Genomic DNA, 23,254 nt, shown 5'->3' on the forward strand with positions numbered 1-23,254 from the left:
TAAATTGCTTCTATTTGATCCATGTGTAGAGACAAATGATGTGTTATCAAACACACATTAACTCTTTCTATTGCTAATTGAGTTTAAATTTTTAAAAGATGGCATCCTCTTGTATTTCTTTATATCTTTATGTTTAATTGTGAAAATATATAATTTATTTTTAAAAACAATTTCAATTTAACTTACTCAAAATATTTTTATTAGCTTAAAAATATGACCTTATATACTATATTTAATTAAATCCCACAGTTTGTAATTATATTATAAAATTTTCTGCAATATACAAAAATTACATAATAAATTAAAATATAACTCAAAAATCTAAATAAACATGTCATTCATAAAACAAAAAATATGGCAGGAATGTTAATAATAAAATAATAAAACTTTTAAAACTAACAAATAGTTATTTACGTACATGAAATATTTGATGGAAAAAAAAAAGAGACATTGAAATTGATTGTGTTTAATTTAACGAATTACAGAGCAGTTGTCCCAACAAAACATTAAAACTAGCTATTGACGTGAAGCACACATATTCCTACAGAAATATAAATGAGTAGGGTTTTTTTAATGAGTAAAACACGAAGTAATTTTTTTAGGCACATAATTTAATGCATGCCTAATACAGTGGTATACACTCAATCAAACGCCATAAGTCTCCCTAATTGCATCTCTCAAATCTAATCTTATACAGTGACATTAGTCATAAGGCTAGCCATAATCAAACCTAATTGATGAAAACAACCATTCAATTATTGCAATCTCAGTCAAATCCCCCTTTAAGCCCCTTTACTTTTTTATTTTTTTTTAAAGGGTAAGTGGGTAACTATCCATTAGCAGTAGTAATTCATAATTTTCTTTTGATAAATACTTAAAAATTGATTAAAGAATTTAAAGTAAAAATATTTTTATTAAAAAATAAAATTACGATATTTATTATTTTATTTATATTTTTATTATTTACACAATAAATACTTTTCATTTTTAATTCCTTAATACTATCTTTTTCTTTTTCCTAATCTCTCTCTCTTCCCCCTCACCAATAATGAAGTGCCTAAATAAAATAAATTATATGATCAAGTTGGTTAGTGGAGGAAGTGGCAACATGCCATAACATAATATGAATGTCAAAAGTATATATTTGCCTTGATTGGGTGTGTCTATAATATATATGACTTGGTTCCATGAACTGGCATGACCCTCCTATTTGGTCAACCTCCTAAATCATATTTACCATTGATTGATTCAACTTGATATTAAAAAGCAAAAAAAGTAGTACTAATTTCATTAACCAAAATAATTATAATAAGAAAAGGTAAAATAAAAGGATGAAAGAAACAAAAAAAAAAGGGGGGAGTAAAAGAAATTTAAAAAAATCGAACGCATGTGATGAGATCTATTGGCAGGCACTAATGTCAACAGGGTTGACATGGGTACCACAAAACGACTGCTTTGATGATGTGCACGTGTGACATAGTTATCATCACCTCATGTGAGAGGGTAAAAAAATAAAAGCATGGGAATTCATATTTTCAATGATAAAGAAAATGCCACCTTGAGACTCATGGTAAATATGATTTAGGAGGTTGACCAAAAACTATGATGGTAATCGAACCAAATGTTTGGCGTGCAAATTCCATAATTACCCAATACATATGGAGCACAGTTTTGAGTTTTATATTATCTAAAGTACCCTAATTATGTTTCGTGTTAGCAAGAAACTAATTGACATGTAAAAATGGTTTTATCAAAAAACACGTTAGGGAAAGGTCCACTTCTTTTCCTTGAAATGTGTTTGGCCATTTTGGGATTCTTTGTTGCTACAGTATTAGCCTGTTACGTTTTAAATGATATACTATTAAATTTTCTGGATTTAGTCTAAATTACTGATATACCAAATTAGTCTTCAAAATTTTGAGTACCGGTCAAAATAATTTTTAAAATTATAAAAATGTCATGATTGTCTCTGGAACTATCAAGTATAAATTATTTTAATATGTATGTGTTGTTATAATTTAAAAATTAAAATGATCCTTTAGTAATTTTAAATAATATTTATAGTATTAAAAACTAAATTAATAAACTTCCGTAATTATAGGAACTAAATTTCTGTAGTATTCAATAAAAATAATACTTCCTGCAGACCTAAAACCATTTATAGTTTATCATATATATGTGTGTAACCGACAAACTTAAAATATAAGAATGTAAAACTAAAGTAAAACTGAATATTATATTTTATATCAGCCATATAAAATGATGTGCAATACTTACTCTAATCGGGTTTTGAAGGATCTTTATGGATTCCATTGGTTTTATCTTAATTCTTAACATTATAAAGACGAATTATAAGGTGTAGTATTTTTCCATTGACAAAAAAAAAGTTGTAGTATTTTTCTTCCCCTCATTTTTGCTGCCGCCGTAGTACTAGTCTTTCACAATTGGTGAGTTTGGTATATTAATTGGTTCTAGTTGGGTACAAGTATTTATTTTTATATTAAAAACCGTCAACTAAAATATAACCGACACCCAGTCAATGAGAAATTTAAAAGAAATATTTTTTTTTCATGTCAATGACGTTTTATGTACATGTGGATATGTATTTACTAGAACGGTTAATCTACATGTAATTTAATTATATTAAGGTTTTATACAGTGATTTAACAAGTGTTACTACTTAAATTAAATTTATCATTTCTAGTGAGTTTCATTTTAAAGAGTAAAGAAAGAAATTGTAGTTATTAATTAAAAATTATGTTTAAAATTAAACAATTATATATTTTTTTCATATTCAGCCAATGATATATTTTTTACTTTATTTTTAATTTAGAGTAATCAAATGCACGTAATTTAATTATCTTAATCATATATATGAATTTTTAAACTCATTTAGTGGTATGGTATATTACTTACTATATATTATATTATACAAATATTTTTATTTTTAAGAGCATCAAAGTTGTTTGTAAAAAAAAAAGAGCATCAAAGTTAAGACTCTAATGAAAATTCATATAATTGATTTAGTCATCAATGATATTGAATATTGCAATTCAGTCTTTAAGCTGCACATCTTATAGGAAGTTAAGTTAAGAATATTACAGTAACAAATAAGAATCGATTTGCAAAATTTAATTTAAATTTATCCGTGTAATGTATTAGTCTCTTAGTTATTAGTAATGCATTGTTATGCATATTTTTCACAAATAAGATCACTAAATGTTTATTCTAAGATATTAAATATTCCTATTTTTGTAATATTATTTTTCAACCTTATAATAACAATTTCGAAGTAAACTTATTATTTAGAAAAAGATATACTTTTCGATTCTTTTTTAACGCATCATTGAGTCATATGCGATAGGGATGTTGAAAGTTGAATCAATCGGTTTGTATACCGTGAAACCGAAAAAAAAATATAAAATCACTTAAATAAAAAATTGTAAAAACAAAAAATAAAAAACCGTATATTTTTTTATTTGATTCGATTTTTTAATTTTGTTATAAAAAATTGACCAAATTCATATTATAATTAAATTAATTTTTAGTAAAGTAATTAATAATAAGTATTAAATAATTTCTTATTTTTTCATAATTAAGATGTATATTTTATTTTTATATGTTAAAAATAATATATTATTATTAAAAAATAATATTATATATCAAGTGATGCATAAATTATCATTGTATAACAAAAAAAATGATAAGATTATTTTATATTAATGTTAAATAACAGTAAAATAATAATTTCAATTATGTTAAACAAAATTTAATAATGAAGTCATGTATAAAGTTCTCCTTGAACATTGTAAAGCATTTGTCGTGCTCCATATTTTTCTAAAATTATGAAAATCAAGATAATCTCGGTCAATGTACCACACCGGCCTCAAAATTGGCAATGAATGGTCAAAATCTAGAACCTTGGAATTTCAGCATAAAAAAATTGGATTTATTAGAAGAATTTTATGCATATTTGCCATGTTTAAAGAGCAATATAAAAATCTGTGTGTTTTTCTAGAAAAAAAAAACACTTATGAAAAAATCAAGATGTTATGGTTTGATATCTTCATCGCTGATCTTCCCAGACCATTTGACTTGACTCCTTCATTTTGTATTAACAAAATGCAAGCTGTAAGTGTACCTTATTTTTTGTGTGACACATCATAAGATCAACCTCTACTAATATTAGTGGATTTGATACAATCAGAAAATAGGAGAAAAGTCAAAATACCTATAATTCAGAAAGAAAATAGGTGAATTAAAATTTATAGGAGAAAAGTAAACTGAGGTTAATGCAACATGTAATCTAAAAGAGTTGACTTTAATTAAGACAAAGGGTTTACAACTTTCAAATGTTAAATATCACCGTTGCAATGAGTTCATGTTGATCCATGACGAAACCTAATTTAAAATGAGTGGAAAGTTGGGGAGAATATATGCTTTTGTGGATTGTTGCAATATTGGATTTGTGTCCACCATTAGAAAATAGATGTGTTTGAAATTTGGTGCATGCATATGATGTCTACATGGCATATTTATGAAATAGTGGATTTGTTTGAAATACTACTAATCGGAATGCTTTTGAAAAAATATGGAACAATTTCGTTTCCCATTTGACATATATGTAATTGGTCTATTGGTGGAATCAAAAAAGGATTTTAATTCCACTACTTTGTAGTGTATTGGTCTTCCAACGAATTGAAGAATCTCTAAGGCCACGATAATCAACTTTTCATGCGGCAAGCTAAGCAAAAAATTAAAGAGAGCATCAATCCATATATGAAATGGAAATAGGAAGAGCAAAATGATACTACAAAGCTAGCTTTGAGTAGTGTTGCCTATTCGCTCTTACTTTACTCTCTCAAAAGACCATCTTTTATAGTTAAAAGAAAAAAAAAACCTAATCTTTCTAGTATGCAAAAAGTTATTCCTCTCCCTCACAATAGACCATCAATAAGGAACAAAGATAATGACTACATTTCAATTCACTCTCCCTCCTTTTGAGGGCACACATGCCTCACACACCTTGAGAGGGAGACCGTATGCTTGTGTGGATGAGAGATAGAAAGAGAAAATGAGTTTGTGCCATCAGAGCTTCTTCCTAGCAATGAGTGGAGAACCATTAAGAGAGAATCCTCATGAAACCCTTTGCGAGGAGGGGATAGGATTCCCTTTACTACCTCTAAATTTGCCAGACTTTATGGGTAAGTCAACGAGAAAACTAAACCTTTTTTTAGTGTATTAGACAACCTCTCCTCTCATGGTGCTTCCCACTTTTGTGTTTATTCATGACACTAGTAGGATACTATACTTACATCTTAATTTCTAATTCATCACTCAAACAAATTTAGAAGCAATTAATTAATTTTATTTGAAAACTATCGAAGTTACATTGATCTGAATAAAACTAAACCAAAATCATGTAAGTCTTAAGTTCAAATTTTATAGAAAAAAATGTAATTAAGAGTAGTTAGTTAAATTTTTTAATAGAAATTGATTATCGATAAATTTGTTATGTATTTTATAATAAAAAAAAAACTGAAATTAAAACTAACAAAGCATAACATTCCTAGCCTTAAAATATTTTTTTGAAAGAAGGAGTTCCCATCTGCTCATGGCTTATCCTCAATGAAAGCATGTTTAAGATAACTTAGTTTATTAATTATGTGTACAAAGAACAACAATTTTCTTGCCTCTGATTCGAGATGGTAGTGATAATGAAAGAACATCTGCACATATAAAGCTCAAGCACTACACGTTCTTTTTCATTTTTTCCATAAAGTTGATATATTGTTACAAAATTCTTATTATTGCTATTGTTGTTACTTGTATGCAAATCTTCGAAGATATTAACAGTAATAGATATTAAAAGGACTTGCAACCACGCAGATCCACCAAAGAGAACAACCAACCAACAGTGGTTTAATTTTTGTTAATTATGATGTTACATGTATTGATAATCAACAAGGTCAAACCTAATCCATACATTCTATGGGTCCACATGTTCAAAATCATTGTCTGAGTTGTGCAAATGCAAGTCATTTTCTCATCTTCCTTTTATTTTAATTGATATACTTTAGTGTGTGCTGGCTAGCTTGCTTGTTTCTCTCTCCATAGCTGTACCTGAAACACATCAAATACCTGACAAACATGCAAAGAAGGTTCATGTAAATCTTTGGCAGAGAAGTCTCATTGGGTTCTTTTGATTCTCATGTTGGCATTACCCTAGAATGAATTAATTTTCATGCACTATTCATGCATTTCTTTTGTTCTCTACTCTGCCATATAGATAACATCTTGAGGAGCTTTTTAATTGATTGATATCATCTAACCCCCAATAATCCCTCAGAAAAATTGGGGAAGAAAATTAACATGGGTCGGTGTAACTGGTTGGACAACCAAAAAACCTTTTCAATCATAGCCTTTGACAAAGAAAAGGGAGGAAATAGGATACACAGTTTTCTATACTCTATTGCTTATAAAATCCCCCCCCCCCCCCCCCCCAAAAAAAAAAAAAAGAAAAAGTCTATTGCATATAGAACTTTTCAGAAAATTTGTAAATTAAAAATAAACACAGCATAAAGTCTTTTCAATTTATAAGAGGATTCCAGAAATCCTTTTTTGGGGTCAACAATTTATTTCTGTTTTTTTTTTTTTTTGCAAAGAAAGAGAAAGAAAAACTAATAAAGAAAAGAAGAAAAATTAGTGTATTCTTTTGGTCCTTAGAGAAAAGAAGCTCCAGTCCCCATTAAGTGGTGACATGTAGGCCATTGTTGAGTCCAGTTATGCAGTGATACATCTCAAGGCCCAACTTTGATCTTCATTTTTGTCTAGCCCAAAAGTGAGAAGAAGTGACCCTATTGGTGGAATTTTTTGGAAAATTTCAACAAACTCTATAAAGTCTTGGTTTTGACTCTATAATCTTAGCCCATGTGTTTTCTCTGGCTAAACTAATTGGTCTTCCCATACCAAAAGTGTTTTTCCAAGGTTAAGCTCAGATTGGACTGGACTAATGGATAGCCGTTAGTTTGCTTGAAATACATATTAAGTATATTTAGTTTAGAAAAGAAAGTAAAGGAATGAGAGTGAGAGGAAAGAAAAGAAGAGAAAGGAAGAAGAGTAAAATGTGACATGATTTTTAAGTTATATGGTATAGAAAAAAAATGAAATGAAAGATAGCTTTTTTCTTCTCTTGTTTGGTTGTGTAGAAAATAGAAGGAAAGAAAAAGTATATATATAATGATAGAAAAAGTATCCCTAATAATAAAATATACATAAATAAATAAGGATAAATTAATATTTTCAATACACAAACCTTTCTTTCCTCTCTCCAAAATGGAGATATTAAAAATCAATGAATGTGCATTGAGAAGCATGATACCTTTACCTTTCTCAAAGTTTAAACTTTAAAGAAACTAGGTATATATTGCTAAAAAAAATTATCTAGGTACAAGAAAAGAGAAGTATTAGGTTTATTTTCATAATTTTTTTAATTACAAATATATCATTTTTTTTACTTAATTTTTTGTTTTTAAAAGTTTATATTAACATTTGCCCTAAAAAAAGTTTTATATAAACAGTAAAAATGCTTTTTTGCAGTAAAAAAAAAGTAAAAATGCTTTTTTAATTTTCAATTTTATACAAATTTAAAACAAAATAAAAATATTTTCTCAAACCAAATGAATTATCAATGGAATGGTAAAATTTCTAAAATTCTTTTGAAAAACTGTCTAACAAACATCCTAAAGTATTAAGTAAATTTTATCAAACAAATTTATCATATTAAAAATACGAATGATATTTTTATTTTGTTTTTAGGAAGGAACGAAACAAAAGACAAAACAAGCAAACAAACTTAAAAGAAAAAGTGCTGCATATAAATCCCGTCACGAGAAGTCCACCGAGATTGCTTAGACAGATGCGCGTGAGACAGTGGGAGGCCAATCTAGCCATGCTTCCGCAACCAACCAAATTTGGTTCACGGACATATGCGTGTAATACTATGTTTTGATGTTTATGATTTATTTTTTTATATATAAAAATTTAAGGGAGGAGATGGTGTCCAAAACCCCAATTCGACAAAAGAAAAAAAAAATCGTTTTTCAGTTCAAAGAACGCTTCCAGAATTACTTATATTTATTTCATTTTAAAAGAACATGTGATACTTTTATGATGATTCGTACATGAGAATATTTTTTGTTAATTCATTAATTATATGTTATTAAAATAAAATATTACATATTACATTTAAATAAGATTTTTTAAAATTTAGTTTGTAAAAAGTAATTTTTTTTCCATAAATCAAAACCTAAATAAAATACTCTTTAAATGAATTTTAAATAACATTCTTATTTCTTAAAAGAATATTATACTTAATAGACATGCTCTGGTTCAATTTCATAACAAATATTTAATGCTGTTACTTTACATGTATTAGCGTGGTAGACTTTTATAAAAAATTGAATTGTATATACACATCTGTGCCCAAAATGTTGCTCGAAAAGAAAAAATTTCTTATGGATGTCTCAATGGTGTGGTTTGCCTCTTCTATTTAACAGTATTGAATTTAAACCCGGCTACTGGAAAAAGACCTTATAACACACTAGTTTGGTTTCTTAAACCACCTTCCATCTTATCTCAACATGCATCACCCCATTCCTTGAATTTATTAGATGGTACTTATCATTAATGTGACCATTGTGCACCACATCTCTTAGGTTAATCTCCACATGCCCCAATGATTTCTGCATATCATAGAAAATCTAATGAATATTAATATCATATTGGAATTATGAAAACAAGCTATTAAACGATAATTAATAGATTGATGATTACATGGGTTGAGCTAAGTAATTGAATTTATCACAAATTAAAAATAGTATTTCTAAAACTTTGGTTTTTATCATGTTGAATGATGTTGTGTGATCATGTAGCCGGCTTCTCCTGTTGGAATAAGGTTTGTTGTAAAATTTGAACAAATTTATTTAGAGGAAAAAGTTACTTGTAATGAATGAGAAAAATAAAACGGCACCTTTGGCAGAAAACTAAAGTTCTTCCTCTTGCTCATAACCTCAATATGTATCTTCTCATGTTGAGGAGGCTCCTCCAGCATGAATTGGAATTCTTCATTCCAACGCGGGTGACGAGTTTTCTTCATCATCTGCATAAATTTGAATTCTGGAATAAATTCTTTCAACTAGACATAAAAACTTGCCTGAATCAATTGTGCATACAAATGGTAACATGAAACATATTTTTTAACGTCTTCAGTTTTCACTGTAAAGCTACACATTCACCAATTCACCAGCATATCCAACACTAGCTAATGGTAATACATCATATGCACATCTAGGCCTAAATGCAATTGTGATAACCAGGCATCCGAGTCACATCTATGTAACATAATTTGCAAGTGATAGACAGCTAAAAAATGTTGTAAATATATCCTGAAGGGGAATGTTTACCTTTGTCCTTTTCTTTTCACCTCTAAAGGTCAGAACTGCAAATGGGTTGTTGTGATGGTCCCCCTCAACCTCTTCAGCCTCTTGGATCACAATTGAAAGCAAACCAGCTCCTTCTTGGACCTCATCATCAGATACGATATCAATTCCACTTTCCTTCCTGCTATATCCTTCTGAAGGTCCACCAAACTTGCTACTATCTTCTTTGAAAGGAACAAAAGTCAAGTCCACCACAATTTTACCTCTAGGCTTCTTACTTGGAGTTTCATTGAGATTTGTGTCCTTGAGTAAATCAAGTGTAAATTCTTTATTCTCATACGCCTTTAACACTTTAAGAGGGACTAACTGCATTCCCAGCTTGTCATGTCCGCCAACCTGTTAAGTTACAATTAAAAATAACAGCTAAAAATGGCAAACTCACACCAATATCTTTTGACCAAGTAAAGTGGTTGATTTCTTCCTGATGTAATTGCATACCATAGATGAATCAAGTGGACAGAGATGAAAAATAAGATTGAAGAAAGATAGACTGTTACTGTATCAGTATCATCAAAGCCAACAAACTTTATAAATAGTCAATTAAACGCGGCTTGCACATAAATTGAAAATGCAGTTGTTCCTTGAAAGTTGAAAGTAACTGAGGCTTTCTAGTAATAAAACAAATTCACATCCCGCAAAAATAGAAAAAGTAATCATTTGAAAAGATTTTATGGTTACTGTCACTCTCAGAGATAAGTGCTGCCAATTAGTTATAATTGTTTGTGTGCACATAATTAACTTCAAAATCATTTTTCTATTTTCTTGATGAAACTTTAAAAGAAATGGGCATTTAGACTACATAGGTTGACCGTAAAATTTTCAAAGGAAAAATGATGAACTTCCTTTCAAACATGACTACCTTAAGAGCTTAGTCAATGATAACTATTATAGCTAGGATTTTTATGTTAAGTTTTTCTGTCAAAATTGAACAAGTAACTAGAAAAAAGATGAGGAAAACCTTGTCCCAGTCATAAACTTGTAATTGGAGAACTTGAGATTGAGGATCCTTTACAACAAGCTTGAACTTCTCATTCCACTCAGGATTCAAATTCTTTCTCTTGACAGTGGTTTTTTTTGCTGGAAGTTTGTCTCCTGTCAAGCTTAGTTTAACATAAGGATCAGAAGTTCCCAGCAAATCCATCTTTAAAAGCTTTTGTGCACGAACCACATTCACATGTAATATCCCCACAGGCTTCTTTATTGCCACCCTATAAAAGATGTGAACAAAGCATCAGGAATCATTCTTCATAGAGCAAACATTGTTATTGAAAACTTAAACTTTGCCGATTCACAGTAAATTTTTAACAATAGTCAAGTCATGTTTTAAATAATAACATAGTTCTAGTAAGATATGGGTTGCAGCTTTGTGCAATTCCTTCAACTGTAGACCACTGAAAAATAACATGGCATTATTTTTATAAGCATTTTAAAACATGTTATTATACTTCAGCTTTAGAAAAGGAGCAGGAAGCATTTTTCATTTATATATATTTTTTAAAAAGGCAGGATAAAATTTTATAAGCTTATAGATCAGAAAAATGAATATTGGGTACATAGAACTCTTGTCATTTCATACAAACTTACGATGATTCATCAAGAATAGGAATTTCCAGGGTTTGAGGCCAGAGATAGAGGTTTGCAACTTGTTTTTTTATTGTTTCCTGTAAGCAACTATATTTGTTAGTCCTTCAATGCTAATTAAATAATGAAATGCCTTGGAAGTTGAAACTTGAAAGTGCAGGGAAGAAAAATATGATGGCAAGAAAGTAACCAAAAAAAAATCTTTATGAATTTGTGTAAGGGATGTAAATAATCCAACAGTCCATTAACTAACTGAAGATTAAATTAAATGTCCATCGGAGCAATGGATTATGCACAAACTAAAGTGACCAGTTCCAAGAATTACCCTCTATAGTGATTAACCCAATACCATAATGTGAAAGGAAAAATACAAGTAGGATATTTTGATTTACAAGTTTACTACCACAAAAATTCTAATCCAAAATAGAATTTTTTTAAAAAAAATCAAGAAGTATAAACAAAATAGAAACCAACAACAAAAAAAAGGCAGCACCTGTACAAATCTATAGAGACCAGGTATTGACATGATGTCCCCTCCTAATACGTTCATCCCAAAATCCACATGAGGCTGGCACAGTTAATTATGACATAAGAAAGGATTTCTTCTGACTTATAATATTCTAAAAGGAAATAAATGAAATTGAGCTTGAGTCCATTATTTCCTTTACCTTCTCCATCAAAGATACCACAATATTTGCAAAACATGGAAATGTTGGCACCAAAGGTCTTAAAGTAACTCGTGGTGCTGCAAATATTTGTAAGTCTACCAACTGCAAAGGATCGAAATGAATCCCAGAAGAAAAGCTTCATCTTGAAAGATCTTAAATGAACATTTACCATTTAGGATTGTGCCTCAAGGCTTATCTGACCTGAACGGTGATCTTCAAAGAGGCCACATACACCGACAACACTATTTCTGGATTGCCAGCCCATTTGATAACTTGTTCCATGACCAATTCCTTTCCATTTGTTTCTAAAACTTTAATACCTGCAGAATTACCAGGTAGACAGTAAAAAAAAATCAGATATAATATTAACCTCAATACCTCATAACCTATCAGATTATAAAGACTCCAATGTTGGGCAAACTTTATAATAAAAATAGACCTTTGATGAGGATGGATGAAAAAACACGTCTGTAAAATGCTGTATAGCTCACCAGGAATTATTCAAGAAAACTTTATTTTCTGAAGTGCATTTGTACTTCAACGTTCAAACTTCCAAATGATTCATCCTTAATCATTCATTTTATGCAAAAGACTTGTGGCAGATGCCAGTGAAATTACAATGGAGATATCAAATATTTATGGTCTGGCTTATTGGAGCCAAGAGTATAATTCCCTTTGCCTTTCCTAGTACTATCACCCAAGAATTTCACTAAATTCATGTTCATTGTAGAACCCCAAATGCAAAAGACAACTATAGTTATCTATACATCTCCAGGACTCCCAAGTCTCAACACAACCTTCTCTGCTTCTCGTTCATGTCCAAAAATAGGCAAACCATGACATTAATGTCAAACTGTAAAGTTTGGATACCCATTTGTTTAAATGGATTCACTAAAACTGTCCTGGGTGAAAACCATCTTAACTAATCATATTCTAATCTAAAATTTCAATTAGAATAGTGAAATTTCATAAAAGACAAACATTTGGTATTACTGGGCAGAAACCTGGATAAAATATTTGCACAAAAAATAAGATGATCTGGGAAAATACTTACCACAGACAGTAGGAGGAAGAGTACCAAGGCTTAACTTATCAAACTCAATCGCTTTGATCTGATACTTGCCAATGTATTCGGAAAATATTGGTTGAGCCCTGCTTCTAATAATCTTACAAATTGCCTGTACATCAAATCGAAACACCAGTGACAATCATCCAACAAGAGCACAAAACAAAAACACCCATATGGATTAACTGAAATTACAATACCGTATCTAAGAAAGGCCACGTATCCAATAAAAACTTGTTCAACCAATCAACCTGAAAAACATGCAAAATCAATATCACAGTAACATCATCATCATCCTCATCATCATCTTAAACCTTAAACATCAAAACAAAACGTTTACAAATTGTATCACAATTCACAAAACTAACTCGTTCATAATCAGGCGTCTTCACCCAGAGAGGAATCTCGGGCAGAAGTTCCTGCAAAGCATTTGGGCCTAATTCACTTATAGGCCTAACAACAGGGTCCTGCGACAACATTGAAGAGAAAGAACAAAAAATCAAATTTTGACGATCGCCCAGAATTCAAAATGAAAAAGGAGTGTTAGCCCCCAACACCAGCAGTCCCCAGAAAGTGATCAGAGGACATGCATGTGGCAGTGCTGAGATTTGGAATAAAACAGAACGAACATCCAAATGAGTGTTGTTATGTTAACCTTGACATGTTTGGTTTCTGAGTAGACAAAGAGAAAGAACCCCACAAAGAGGCCAAGAGGTATTCCAACGGCGAAACCAAGAATCCCCAAGAAACTGCTCACCAACCCCATTTGTTCGTTCTGGTTAGAGAAAGAAGAAGAAGAAGAAGTGAATAATGATGAAAAAAGAGCAGAGAAAAGGGGAAATATTTTACATCCCAAGAAAATGGTTGGTCAGTTTCGGAAGATGGCGAGAAAAACTAAAAGGGTTGCGTTGTGTGTGAGAGTTACGAATGAAAGAGCCAAAAACAGAGACACCACAGCACCCTCTGTTTTCACTTCAACAATGAACACACACACACACACAAAAAAAAAAAAACAAAAAACAAAAAAACTTTTTTGCCTCACTCTCCTATTTCCAAATGTTGTACCATTTATTGCCAGTTGCCATTCTACAATTTTTCTTATTTCAAACTATATTAATATGAATTATTGTTATTGTTATTATAAAATATGTTTTAAGTCTCTTGATTTTTGGTCAAAATTGATTTTATCTTTCTATAAAACACATAATAACTAAAATTATATCATAAAATATAGATATTAAAATCAACTTTGACTGAAATTAAGGAAGTTAACACATAATAATAATAATATTGAAAAAGGTACACTCCATGTCTCTCCATTTACAATTATGATGAAAGTGTTTTTTTTTTAAGGAAATGAAGGTTAAATATAGAGAAAATGAGAATCTGTAATCATTTAAACTTTATATGAAGTTATAGAAGTGATTCCATTATATATATACAGTTAAAATATAATAGTAGTGTAGTTTATACTTTTACTTATCATTTATTTTTTATCTTTTTCATCGAAAATGATTGTAAAAACTTGTATTTGTTTTACTTCTTTCTATCCAAAACTTATCATTTATTTATTAAAATTTGATTTTTTTTTAAATCATGTAAGTTTATGAAGTCCTTTTAAATTTTATACATTCCTTTTAAAACTTATAAAGTCACTAAAATCAAAACCACAAAATCCTAATTATAAAAGTTTTTCAAAGAAAAATCTTTAAAATTATTACATTTCTACAAAGTATTTTAAAACCTATTAAAAAATACCAAAAAAAGTATTTTAAAATTAGAATTCAATACACCCCTAAATAATCTAAAAAAATGTAGAGAGGAAAACTGTGATATTTATTACCATAACAGAAAAAAAAGGTTATGCACACTATCATCCAAAATAAAATAAAAATATTTCAATAAATAATTTTTTGTATCAATTAAATTTTAATTACTTAAAATTTTAATATTAAAAACGTCTGTTAACAACTCATCATCTACTGGAGATAATTGTTTTTTTAGCTCTAGTAAAATTCCTTTAAAAAAAAGCTCTAGTAAAATTGAAAAGCATTAATATTCTTTAAACCTACGAAAAAGCAAGATACTTTTTTTCCCCTCATAAATCGATTTAAATACTTGTTGTCATTATTTGATTTATATCAATAAAAAATAAATAATGGAAATACAGATAGATGGATAATGATTTTTTTTTTCATTATAAAAAGAAGTTTCATCGATTATATTAAGCTAATTATTCTGAAAGTGGTTGCTCATTGATTTTGCTCCATTTGTTTCCAAGTTTGTAGTTTGCACCACGTTAACGTGTATACCCCTTGATGCTACCAAATATATTTGAAAAAAGAAGGAAAGAAAGTTATACATTGGATGCGTCGTGTGGTCCAACATGGCTTTTAATTTCTGCCGTTTTCCTTAGTAATTGAAGATCTAACATCTTTTTTTACTGCTTGAAGATCTAACTATAACAAGAAGATTTTAATATTTTTTTATAATACAAACACTTTAATTTTTATGCACTAAGAATGCAAAAATAATTATTTATAAAAAAATAAGTGTCAATTTTTATATTACTAAAACTATAGTTATAATTAATTTTTAAAATCTAACTCTTTATTGAAGTTACCATTTTACTTTCAAAGTAGCTAGATTCAATTACAAAAATGAGCTGCGTACCAAATAAAAATCACATATACCTGGAAGTTTATAATGAGCTGCAACTCCTCGTTTGTTTGGGCCTTTTGGCATTTAGTTTGAATAAAAATAAAATAGAAAAAATATTCTTACTATATTTTATTATTTTTATAACCAAGAGCATTTTATAAAAAAAAATTAAATTAAATAACTCTTTTTTTAAAAAAAATTATATGTATTCTAATATTTTTATGAGAATATATATCTTAATATAACTAACATTCTAACTCCTAAAATGTACTTTATATAGAATACGGATATAGATAATTCAATTTTAAAATAAATTTACTTTATTGAATTCTTTCAATAAAATAAAACAATGTAAAATGATATTTTATTTTATTTAAGTTTAAAATAATAAGATTTGCTATATATTATAATACATTCAAAATTAATTTAAATTTTAAGATTGTAATATATTTATAATAGTAAATAATATAATTTAATTTAAAATTTAAAATAATAGTAATTAATTAATTTAATTTAATTCAAATTTTAAATTAGTGACATACTTATAATAAAAATAATGATGATGATTTAAATTTGAATAAACATAAAATCTTGAGAAAAAAAATCAATCTCCCTCTTATGAATCTAATATTTACAAAAGAAAATTATATTTTATGGGTGATATAAGATGTCACTCCATATTTATTTCCTTCAAATAATAAAATTAATGTAAATTTTATATTTATTTTATTTTAAATATAATTTTAAATCAATTATAGTCCATAACAACCCTATAATTGAAATATTTAGATTTTACATTTATTTTATCTTTTTGAATTTTATATAATAGGTTAAGAATGTGTAAATCAATATAGTATATTTTTTGTTGATCAAAAGTAAAAATGTGAAAAATATTCAATTACATAATATAATAATTATTGTTAAAAAAAATTTACGTTAACACAACTAATAAAAAGTTGTTTATGGCGTTTTTTTTAATTTGAACAAGTGAAATTCAAGTTAATCCACACTATATTTTATTATTATGAAATATACACAATTTAATTAATTTTTCAATAAAATAATTTAAATCATTAATTTATTCTATACTTTTACTAAATATTATATATTATGACTAAAAAGTTTTAAATTCATGTGTGTATATGAAATAATTTAAATATTTATTCACATACGTACTAATAGGAGTATAAGCGATACTAATATGAGTATAAGCGATCCAGGTTACATTGAGTTTTGCCTATTTATTAATCCAATCAAATTTAAATTAATTAGATTGGATTAAATTTATCATTTTTATTTTTCCAACTCAATCCAACTATAATTGGATTGAGTTGATTATTGGACTCAGTCATTAAAAAGATGTCACTTCTTTTAAGTCTTGAGAAAAAATAAAAAATAAAAATAATCAAACTCAAAAATTGTAAGGATGTTTTTTTTACAAAATAATAAGGGTGTTTTAAAAATTGGTATTCATAAAATATTGTACTATTTATATGATAAATAGAATATATATATATATATATATATATATATATATATATATTCACAATATCATTTATTCATTAAATAATATTATTACCTTAAAATAAATAGAAAAAAAGATAAATTATAAAAAATATATTATCTTAAGATAAACAATGTATTATCTTGAGAATGAGATACATTTAAATTTTGTGTTTCTATATTAATAATTTAATTATATATGGATTCCGTTAGATTTTGGTCGGATAAAAATTCTAAACCTGTCATTAGATCTATTTTTAACAGGCTTATTGAACTAAAAATAATCCAATCTAATAATCAAATTTAACCTACACAAATCTAATTGAGTTTGATTGAATTGGACCGAATCACAAATTAGTTTCGATCTCATTACATCCTATATATTAAATTACATTTATTAAAATTGAAACTAAATAAAATATATTAAAAATTTAAATAATATAAAAGTTGCTCATATAAATTATAAAATGTGAATTTAATATGATTTAAGATACGAAAACTAACCTAGTTGCATTTAAAAATCACTATGCAACGAGAAGGGAAAAATATAAAAAAAAATGAGTTAATTGACGAAATGAAGAGAATAAGAATCTCAATTAAAGTAATTATTTAAATTTATTTATGATTCAAATTATTTTGAATACTCATTTTAATTATGTTTGATGATTTAATACTGATTGCCTAACACTAACTAATAACCCATTCTCATGGCTCTCTCATCCGAATGGAGCGTGGATTACAGAAGCTTGACGCAGTTTGTAACTGGGCCAATATGGACATCTCAATTAATGAATATATTAAATAAGCATTATCCTTGAAAAAGGAAAAAAGAAAATACTCACAGTACATAAGTTTCACTTTCTCTAATCGTTTGCCGTAATAATTTAATGGATTATCCTTATTTTATTTAATTTTATTTCAGGAACATCAATTAGAGATGCAGATGCTTCCGTTAAGATAAAAATATAGATGACATGGTGGATTATGGAACTTCTAACATCATCTGACTTTTTGGTATAACGTGATAAACTTTTATTTGAGATTAAACTTAAATAATCTTTGTGTTAGTTAATTCACATATTTAGTATTCTTATTGAACAAATAATATAAGCACAATTTTATTTTTTATTTTACCAACGATATCATATACCGTATGAATTAACATTAATGACTGGTTGTTAGTTAGATGTTTAAAAGTCTGATGTTGGCGTCAGCCATTGTAGAGAAAAAACAAACAGAAAGTGATATAGGTGAGTTAAGCCTAGATAAAGAGTGGGGAAGGGCCAGTAATTATTAATTAATAACTACGAATATATGGCTAAAATAACTTCGCTTAGTGTCCTTCAAACATTGATTAAAAAACTAAAACAAAAAAATATTTATTGTAAAAATCACATTGAAAGCGTAAAAAAAAAATCATATGTAATACAATTTTACATATTCTAATAAAAAATATTTTTTTAATTTCTTAATCAATATCTTATACTAATTAACATTTGCTTTTATTAATAAACCATATGTAACAACTACAATTTTTCACAAAAGATTGTTAAAGCCACTGATAACTTTCAAGGAGGCTAGGCCTATTTATAAGTTTTACCATCCACTTTTCATTATTCAAACAAAAAGTGAAAGCTTACGTTCGTGCATGAAATTTATAGCCTTCCATATACGTGGAGCTAGCTTCTCTGCATTGATTCATCCCAAAATTCACAACAAGAAAAATAGGATGCAACAACGACTTTTGGTGATTATCTCCTTGCTATTAGTTTATTGATTTAGTTCTTGTTCCTTATCATCTCCAGCATCACGGTTACATGTCTCACACGTTTTCTGAGTTTTTTTTTTTTCAATAGGCAAAAAAGATATATATAAGTCTCTCTTAAAGTTTTGCGATGATGATATTTTGTGTGTTTGGATTGAATGTGGGTTGAACTTACCATGATTTTTTTGAAACAGCAAATAATTTCTTTTGTGATGAATTTATCATGATTTTGTACTACCAAACCAAACACACTAATTGTCAAGGATTAAAATGTGTAATTAAGTCAATAAAAGTAAAGAAGTAAGAGATAAAGAGGTAATGTTTCTTGTTTGTATTTTCAAGTATATACAAGAGCTTTTAGCCTTGTAGGTGGTTTCCAAAAGCTGTAGACCTTAATTTGTACAAATTATGACAACTTATGGCATAATTCTTTAGCTGCGTTTTGTTAACAAATTGGCTACAATCAAGCAATTTCATTTCCTTATGGTGACATCAAACAAATCGTGGCGGGAACGCACGTGTGATCTTGACCAAAAAGTAAGAATATGGTTTTATTCTTCCTTTTTTGGTGCATCATGGAAATCCTAAGAATCAAACAAAGCCATAGAATTCTACAATTAGTTGTAAAGAGTGAGTTACCAACTAAGAATAGTACTTATTAATTCAAAATAAAAATATTTTATTAAAAAAATTGTAGTTGGCATTTTGTTTTGAAAGAATATGCCCCGAAACAGCTGTTTGATACGGAAGTTATAGATTTGATTGACATGCTAGGGAATTTGGGATATATATTATTTATAGTAGAATATAACCAATTAAAGGTAGGCCCCAGGAGTTTTTGAGAAAGAAATTTCTTGAAATGTACAATTTGCATTTCTTTCCATGGCAAATACTTGTTTTTGAGCTCCGTTAATGATGAATTGGTAGCGTACATGAACAAGCATCTATTGGCTTAGTGGTCTTCATTAACAAAGACACAAAATACATAAAAAGGAAAAACAAACAATATGCTTATTTTTTCGTAAAATAAAATACTTGAGGTGATTTCCTTAATATATAGTTAAGATCTTATATGGGATGTGTTAAAATTCTCGATGCCCTTGTTTGTTTCCTTTTGTATTAGAGAATAAATTTTACACGCATGTTATTCTTGTGCATTAAAGAACATGAATGAAAAATGAAGAAAATAATAAAACGACAGTGATAAGTTGAGAGAAAATATGTTAATGATGACATAATTAAAGAAAAAGAAAAAAAATAAGTGGACAGAGAACATCATTAGAATGATTTGTTATGTGTTTTTCAATTAAAACAATAATAAAATGACAGGTATGTGTTAAAATTGTTAAATAATCTTTATAAATGTATTAAAATATGCTATTATCTTCTTTAATTTACTTTCGTGCCACATAGATAACATAAAAGATATATGACATAATATCTAATAAATCATTTTTTAATTAAAACCTAAAAACATTCAAGATTAAAATATTTAAAACCAATTTTAGATGAATCTCCAACACATTTCTTTCACATTTATGAGTAGAAATTTTAAATGTGAAGTTTACAAAATTGAACATTTGTGGATGATCCAAATAATGATATCATAACAAATGATTTAATAGATCATAGAATAATTATATTTCAAGTAAAAGAAACTTTCAAATTTCCATAAGGTGAATGTTCTAGTTGTTTGTTTGTTGGTAGGCTTAATGGTTGTCTAGCAAGTGACAAATAGCCACCTACAAACACTTCGATACCCATACAATGAAGACTAAATATTTTGAGTGTGAAATTTGGATTAAAAATCTACATGTGGCATGATAATGACCAAATATAAGTGATTTGATAGGTTCAATTATAATTATTATGATATAATTTTATACCATATAAAATTTGAGATTAAACCTAATTTAAATCTAAAAATTAGTTCATATATTAAGAATTATCTTATAATTATATACATTATTTTTATCATATTATTAATAATTACGAGATTTCCATCATGTATATTCATTTTTTTTCAAAGATCAAATTGAACTGGTATTTGAATTTCTTTGATGAGATAGACTTAACGAGAGTTTAATTTCTAAATTATTTGTAATAATTTATCATGTACGCCAAATATTGTATAAACATTATGTCACGTGTCCTCATTTTAGGAAAGTATATATGAGTGCCATAAGCTAAAGGTACCATTTAGAAAAAACAAGCTTAAACTCTTTATATATTATATTGACTAGATTAATGTTTAGTAAATTGGTGTTGGTGTATAATCTGACTTATCATCTTTGGTAGATTTTTTTTTTCTAATCACAAGACTTAAACTCAAAGTTTTATTTAAAAAATCAAATCCAAAATTATTCAAAATAACGACTTATTGATTTATTACTTATAATTGCTTTAATCACTTGAGGTTGGCCAACTACTCACCTTCTCAAAGTGAATGATGACATTATGTTATATAACCTGGTCTTAACTTTTAATAAAATCCAAGTGTACTGTGTATCTTTCGTGGTATTTGATTTATTTTCTACTTTTATTAACTATAATATCATTTTTTTCATAACTTCTTCCACAAAATCCTAGAAAAGGAAAAATAACATAAAATGATATTTTGTTTATCATTATTAATCGAGATATATTTCTAAAAACAATAACAAAAAATAATCAAAATGCATACTTGTCTATAGTTAAATGCCTAACATGGCTTGAACATGCTTTCTAAGGGTTGATGATTGGTAAATGTAATGCATAGATCGTGTTTTTATATTAGAATGCGTGAAAGTTTTGTATAGTGATTTATAATTTTAGTCAGATGAGGAGGCAATTGAATTTTCTTCTCTTAAGTCTTGACATCTTTAAAGCATCAAGGCATGTTACGTTTGACTTGTTTGAGATTTGATTAGAAGTTGACATTGTTGCAATTTGCAAACCATGGTTAATGAACTGATACAGAACCAAATGGATCATCTTTATTCTCAAAAACACGTTTAGCCATTTTAGGTGATAAAATAAACCAATATTGCGCGTTTTCTTCTCCAGAGCAAATGGATTTAATTTGTCCCTTTTATATTGCAAGTTTTTGGGACCAACATTAAAAAAAAACGAAAAAAAATCAACTGAAAAATTAAAATAGAAAGGTATAGGTTATACTTTTTTCCCCTGATAAAAAAGAATAATATTTTTTGGTGTGTTTGGTAAAATACGAAAAAGATGTTCCACTCCAGCTCGTATCTGGCATATATATTACATGTTGTTGGACCAAATCCGAAACAAGGATGCTGATGTTTGGGCCGAAAGTTCAATCACTTCATTAAAAAAAAAGGGTGTTGCTAGGTGCACCCATAAGTATTGTAGGTGCACCCAGCTTTTTTTATTAATGTTCAAAATGTCCTGACTTGTAAGTACAAAATATAGCATAATGATGTAATTCATCCGTATGATTTATATGGATGAACTACATTCATAACCTTCAATTTGTACTTACGGATGTAGTTCATTTATATAAAACATACGGATGTAGTTCATCTGTATAAAACATATGGATGAACTTGATCCATATGTTTTATATAGATGAAGTTCATCTATATAAACCATACGGATTAAGTTCATTCGTATTAATTTTTTGATTTTTTTTAATTCCTTAAAATTTTATTTTTTTAATTATTAATATGTTAAATTACTCATTTGTGTATTATAATTTTTTTACTATTATAAAATTTAATATATATATATATATATATATATATATATATATATATATGTGTGTGTGTGTGTGTGTGTGTATATATATATATATATTAAATTTTGTAATAGTAAATATTTTTTATTTATAAAAAATGTACGAATTAAATAATTTGCATGATTTATATCAAAATTAATTATCACAAAATTTATTATTTAAATTTACATGTGCATTAAATATACATTAGAAATTTTAGTGTTATGGATAGTAACATTATTTATTTTATAACGTAATTGGCTCATTAATTTTGATATAAAGCATACAAATTATTTAATTCGTATATTTTTTTTAAAATAAAAAATATTTACTATTACAAAATTTAATAATAATAAAAAAAATTAATGCACAAATGAGTAATTTAACATATTAATAATTTTTTAAAAAATAAAACTTTAAGGAATTAAAAAAAACCAAAAAACCAATATAATATATTTAAATTTACATACACATTAAATATACATTAGAAATTTAGAGTTATGAATAGTAACATTATTTATTTTGTAATGTAATTGGTTCATTAACTCAGTTGGTTAGAGTGTTGTGCTAATAACCTAAAAGTCACAAGTTTGAGTCTTGCTTGGGCCACTATTTTTGAATTAATTCGCAACAATATTTTTCAAAAAAAAAAGTAAGACACTTACGGAAGAGGCGTAAGATCGGAACTTTTACGGAAGAAGTTCTTCCGTAGGATCTTACGGAAGAGGCTTCTTCGGTAAGATCTTACCGAAAAAGCATGAAGGGTAAAATTGGAAGAAAGGGGAA

The 23,254-nt window shown here is 27.6% G+C and overlaps 1 protein-coding gene across 3 annotated transcripts; it reads right to left on the reverse strand.

Annotated features, from left to right (window-relative positions):
* Window positions 1-8,366: 8,366 nt before the first annotated feature.
* On the reverse strand, window positions 8,367-13,805 carry LOC114401691 (synaptotagmin-3-like). 3 transcript variants are annotated; one of them, XM_028364265.1, is made up of 12 exons: window positions 13,471-13,803; window positions 13,184-13,282; window positions 13,016-13,066; window positions 12,804-12,927; window positions 11,951-12,069; window positions 11,750-11,851; window positions 11,575-11,649; window positions 11,085-11,161; window positions 10,459-10,708; window positions 9,465-9,836; window positions 9,032-9,160; window positions 8,367-8,744 (listed from the first exon to the last, which is right to left on the reverse strand). In XM_028364265.1, exons 1-12 carry the CDS (start codon window positions 13,579-13,581, stop codon window positions 8,616-8,618), a joined length of 1,638 nt encoding a protein of 545 aa, XP_028220066.1. In that variant the 5' UTR covers window positions 13,582-13,803; the 3' UTR covers window positions 8,367-8,615. The 3 variants fall into 3 exon arrangements, with proteins under 3 accessions (XP_028220066.1, XP_028220068.1, XP_028220067.1); XM_028364266.1 differs by lacking the exon at window positions 8,367-8,744 and adding an exon at window positions 8,752-8,943 and having other exon boundaries at window positions 13,471-13,805; XM_028364267.1 differs by lacking the exons at window positions 11,951-12,069; window positions 12,804-12,927; window positions 13,016-13,066; window positions 13,184-13,282; window positions 13,471-13,803 and adding an exon at window positions 11,919-11,933.
* Between the last annotated feature and the right edge of the window lie 9,449 nt (window positions 13,806-23,254).

This window comes from Glycine soja, chromosome 20 (genome assembly GCF_004193775.1).
Source record: "Glycine soja cultivar W05 chromosome 20, ASM419377v2, whole genome shotgun sequence".
Classification (NCBI taxonomy): Eukaryota; Viridiplantae; Streptophyta; class Magnoliopsida; order Fabales; family Fabaceae; genus Glycine; species Glycine soja.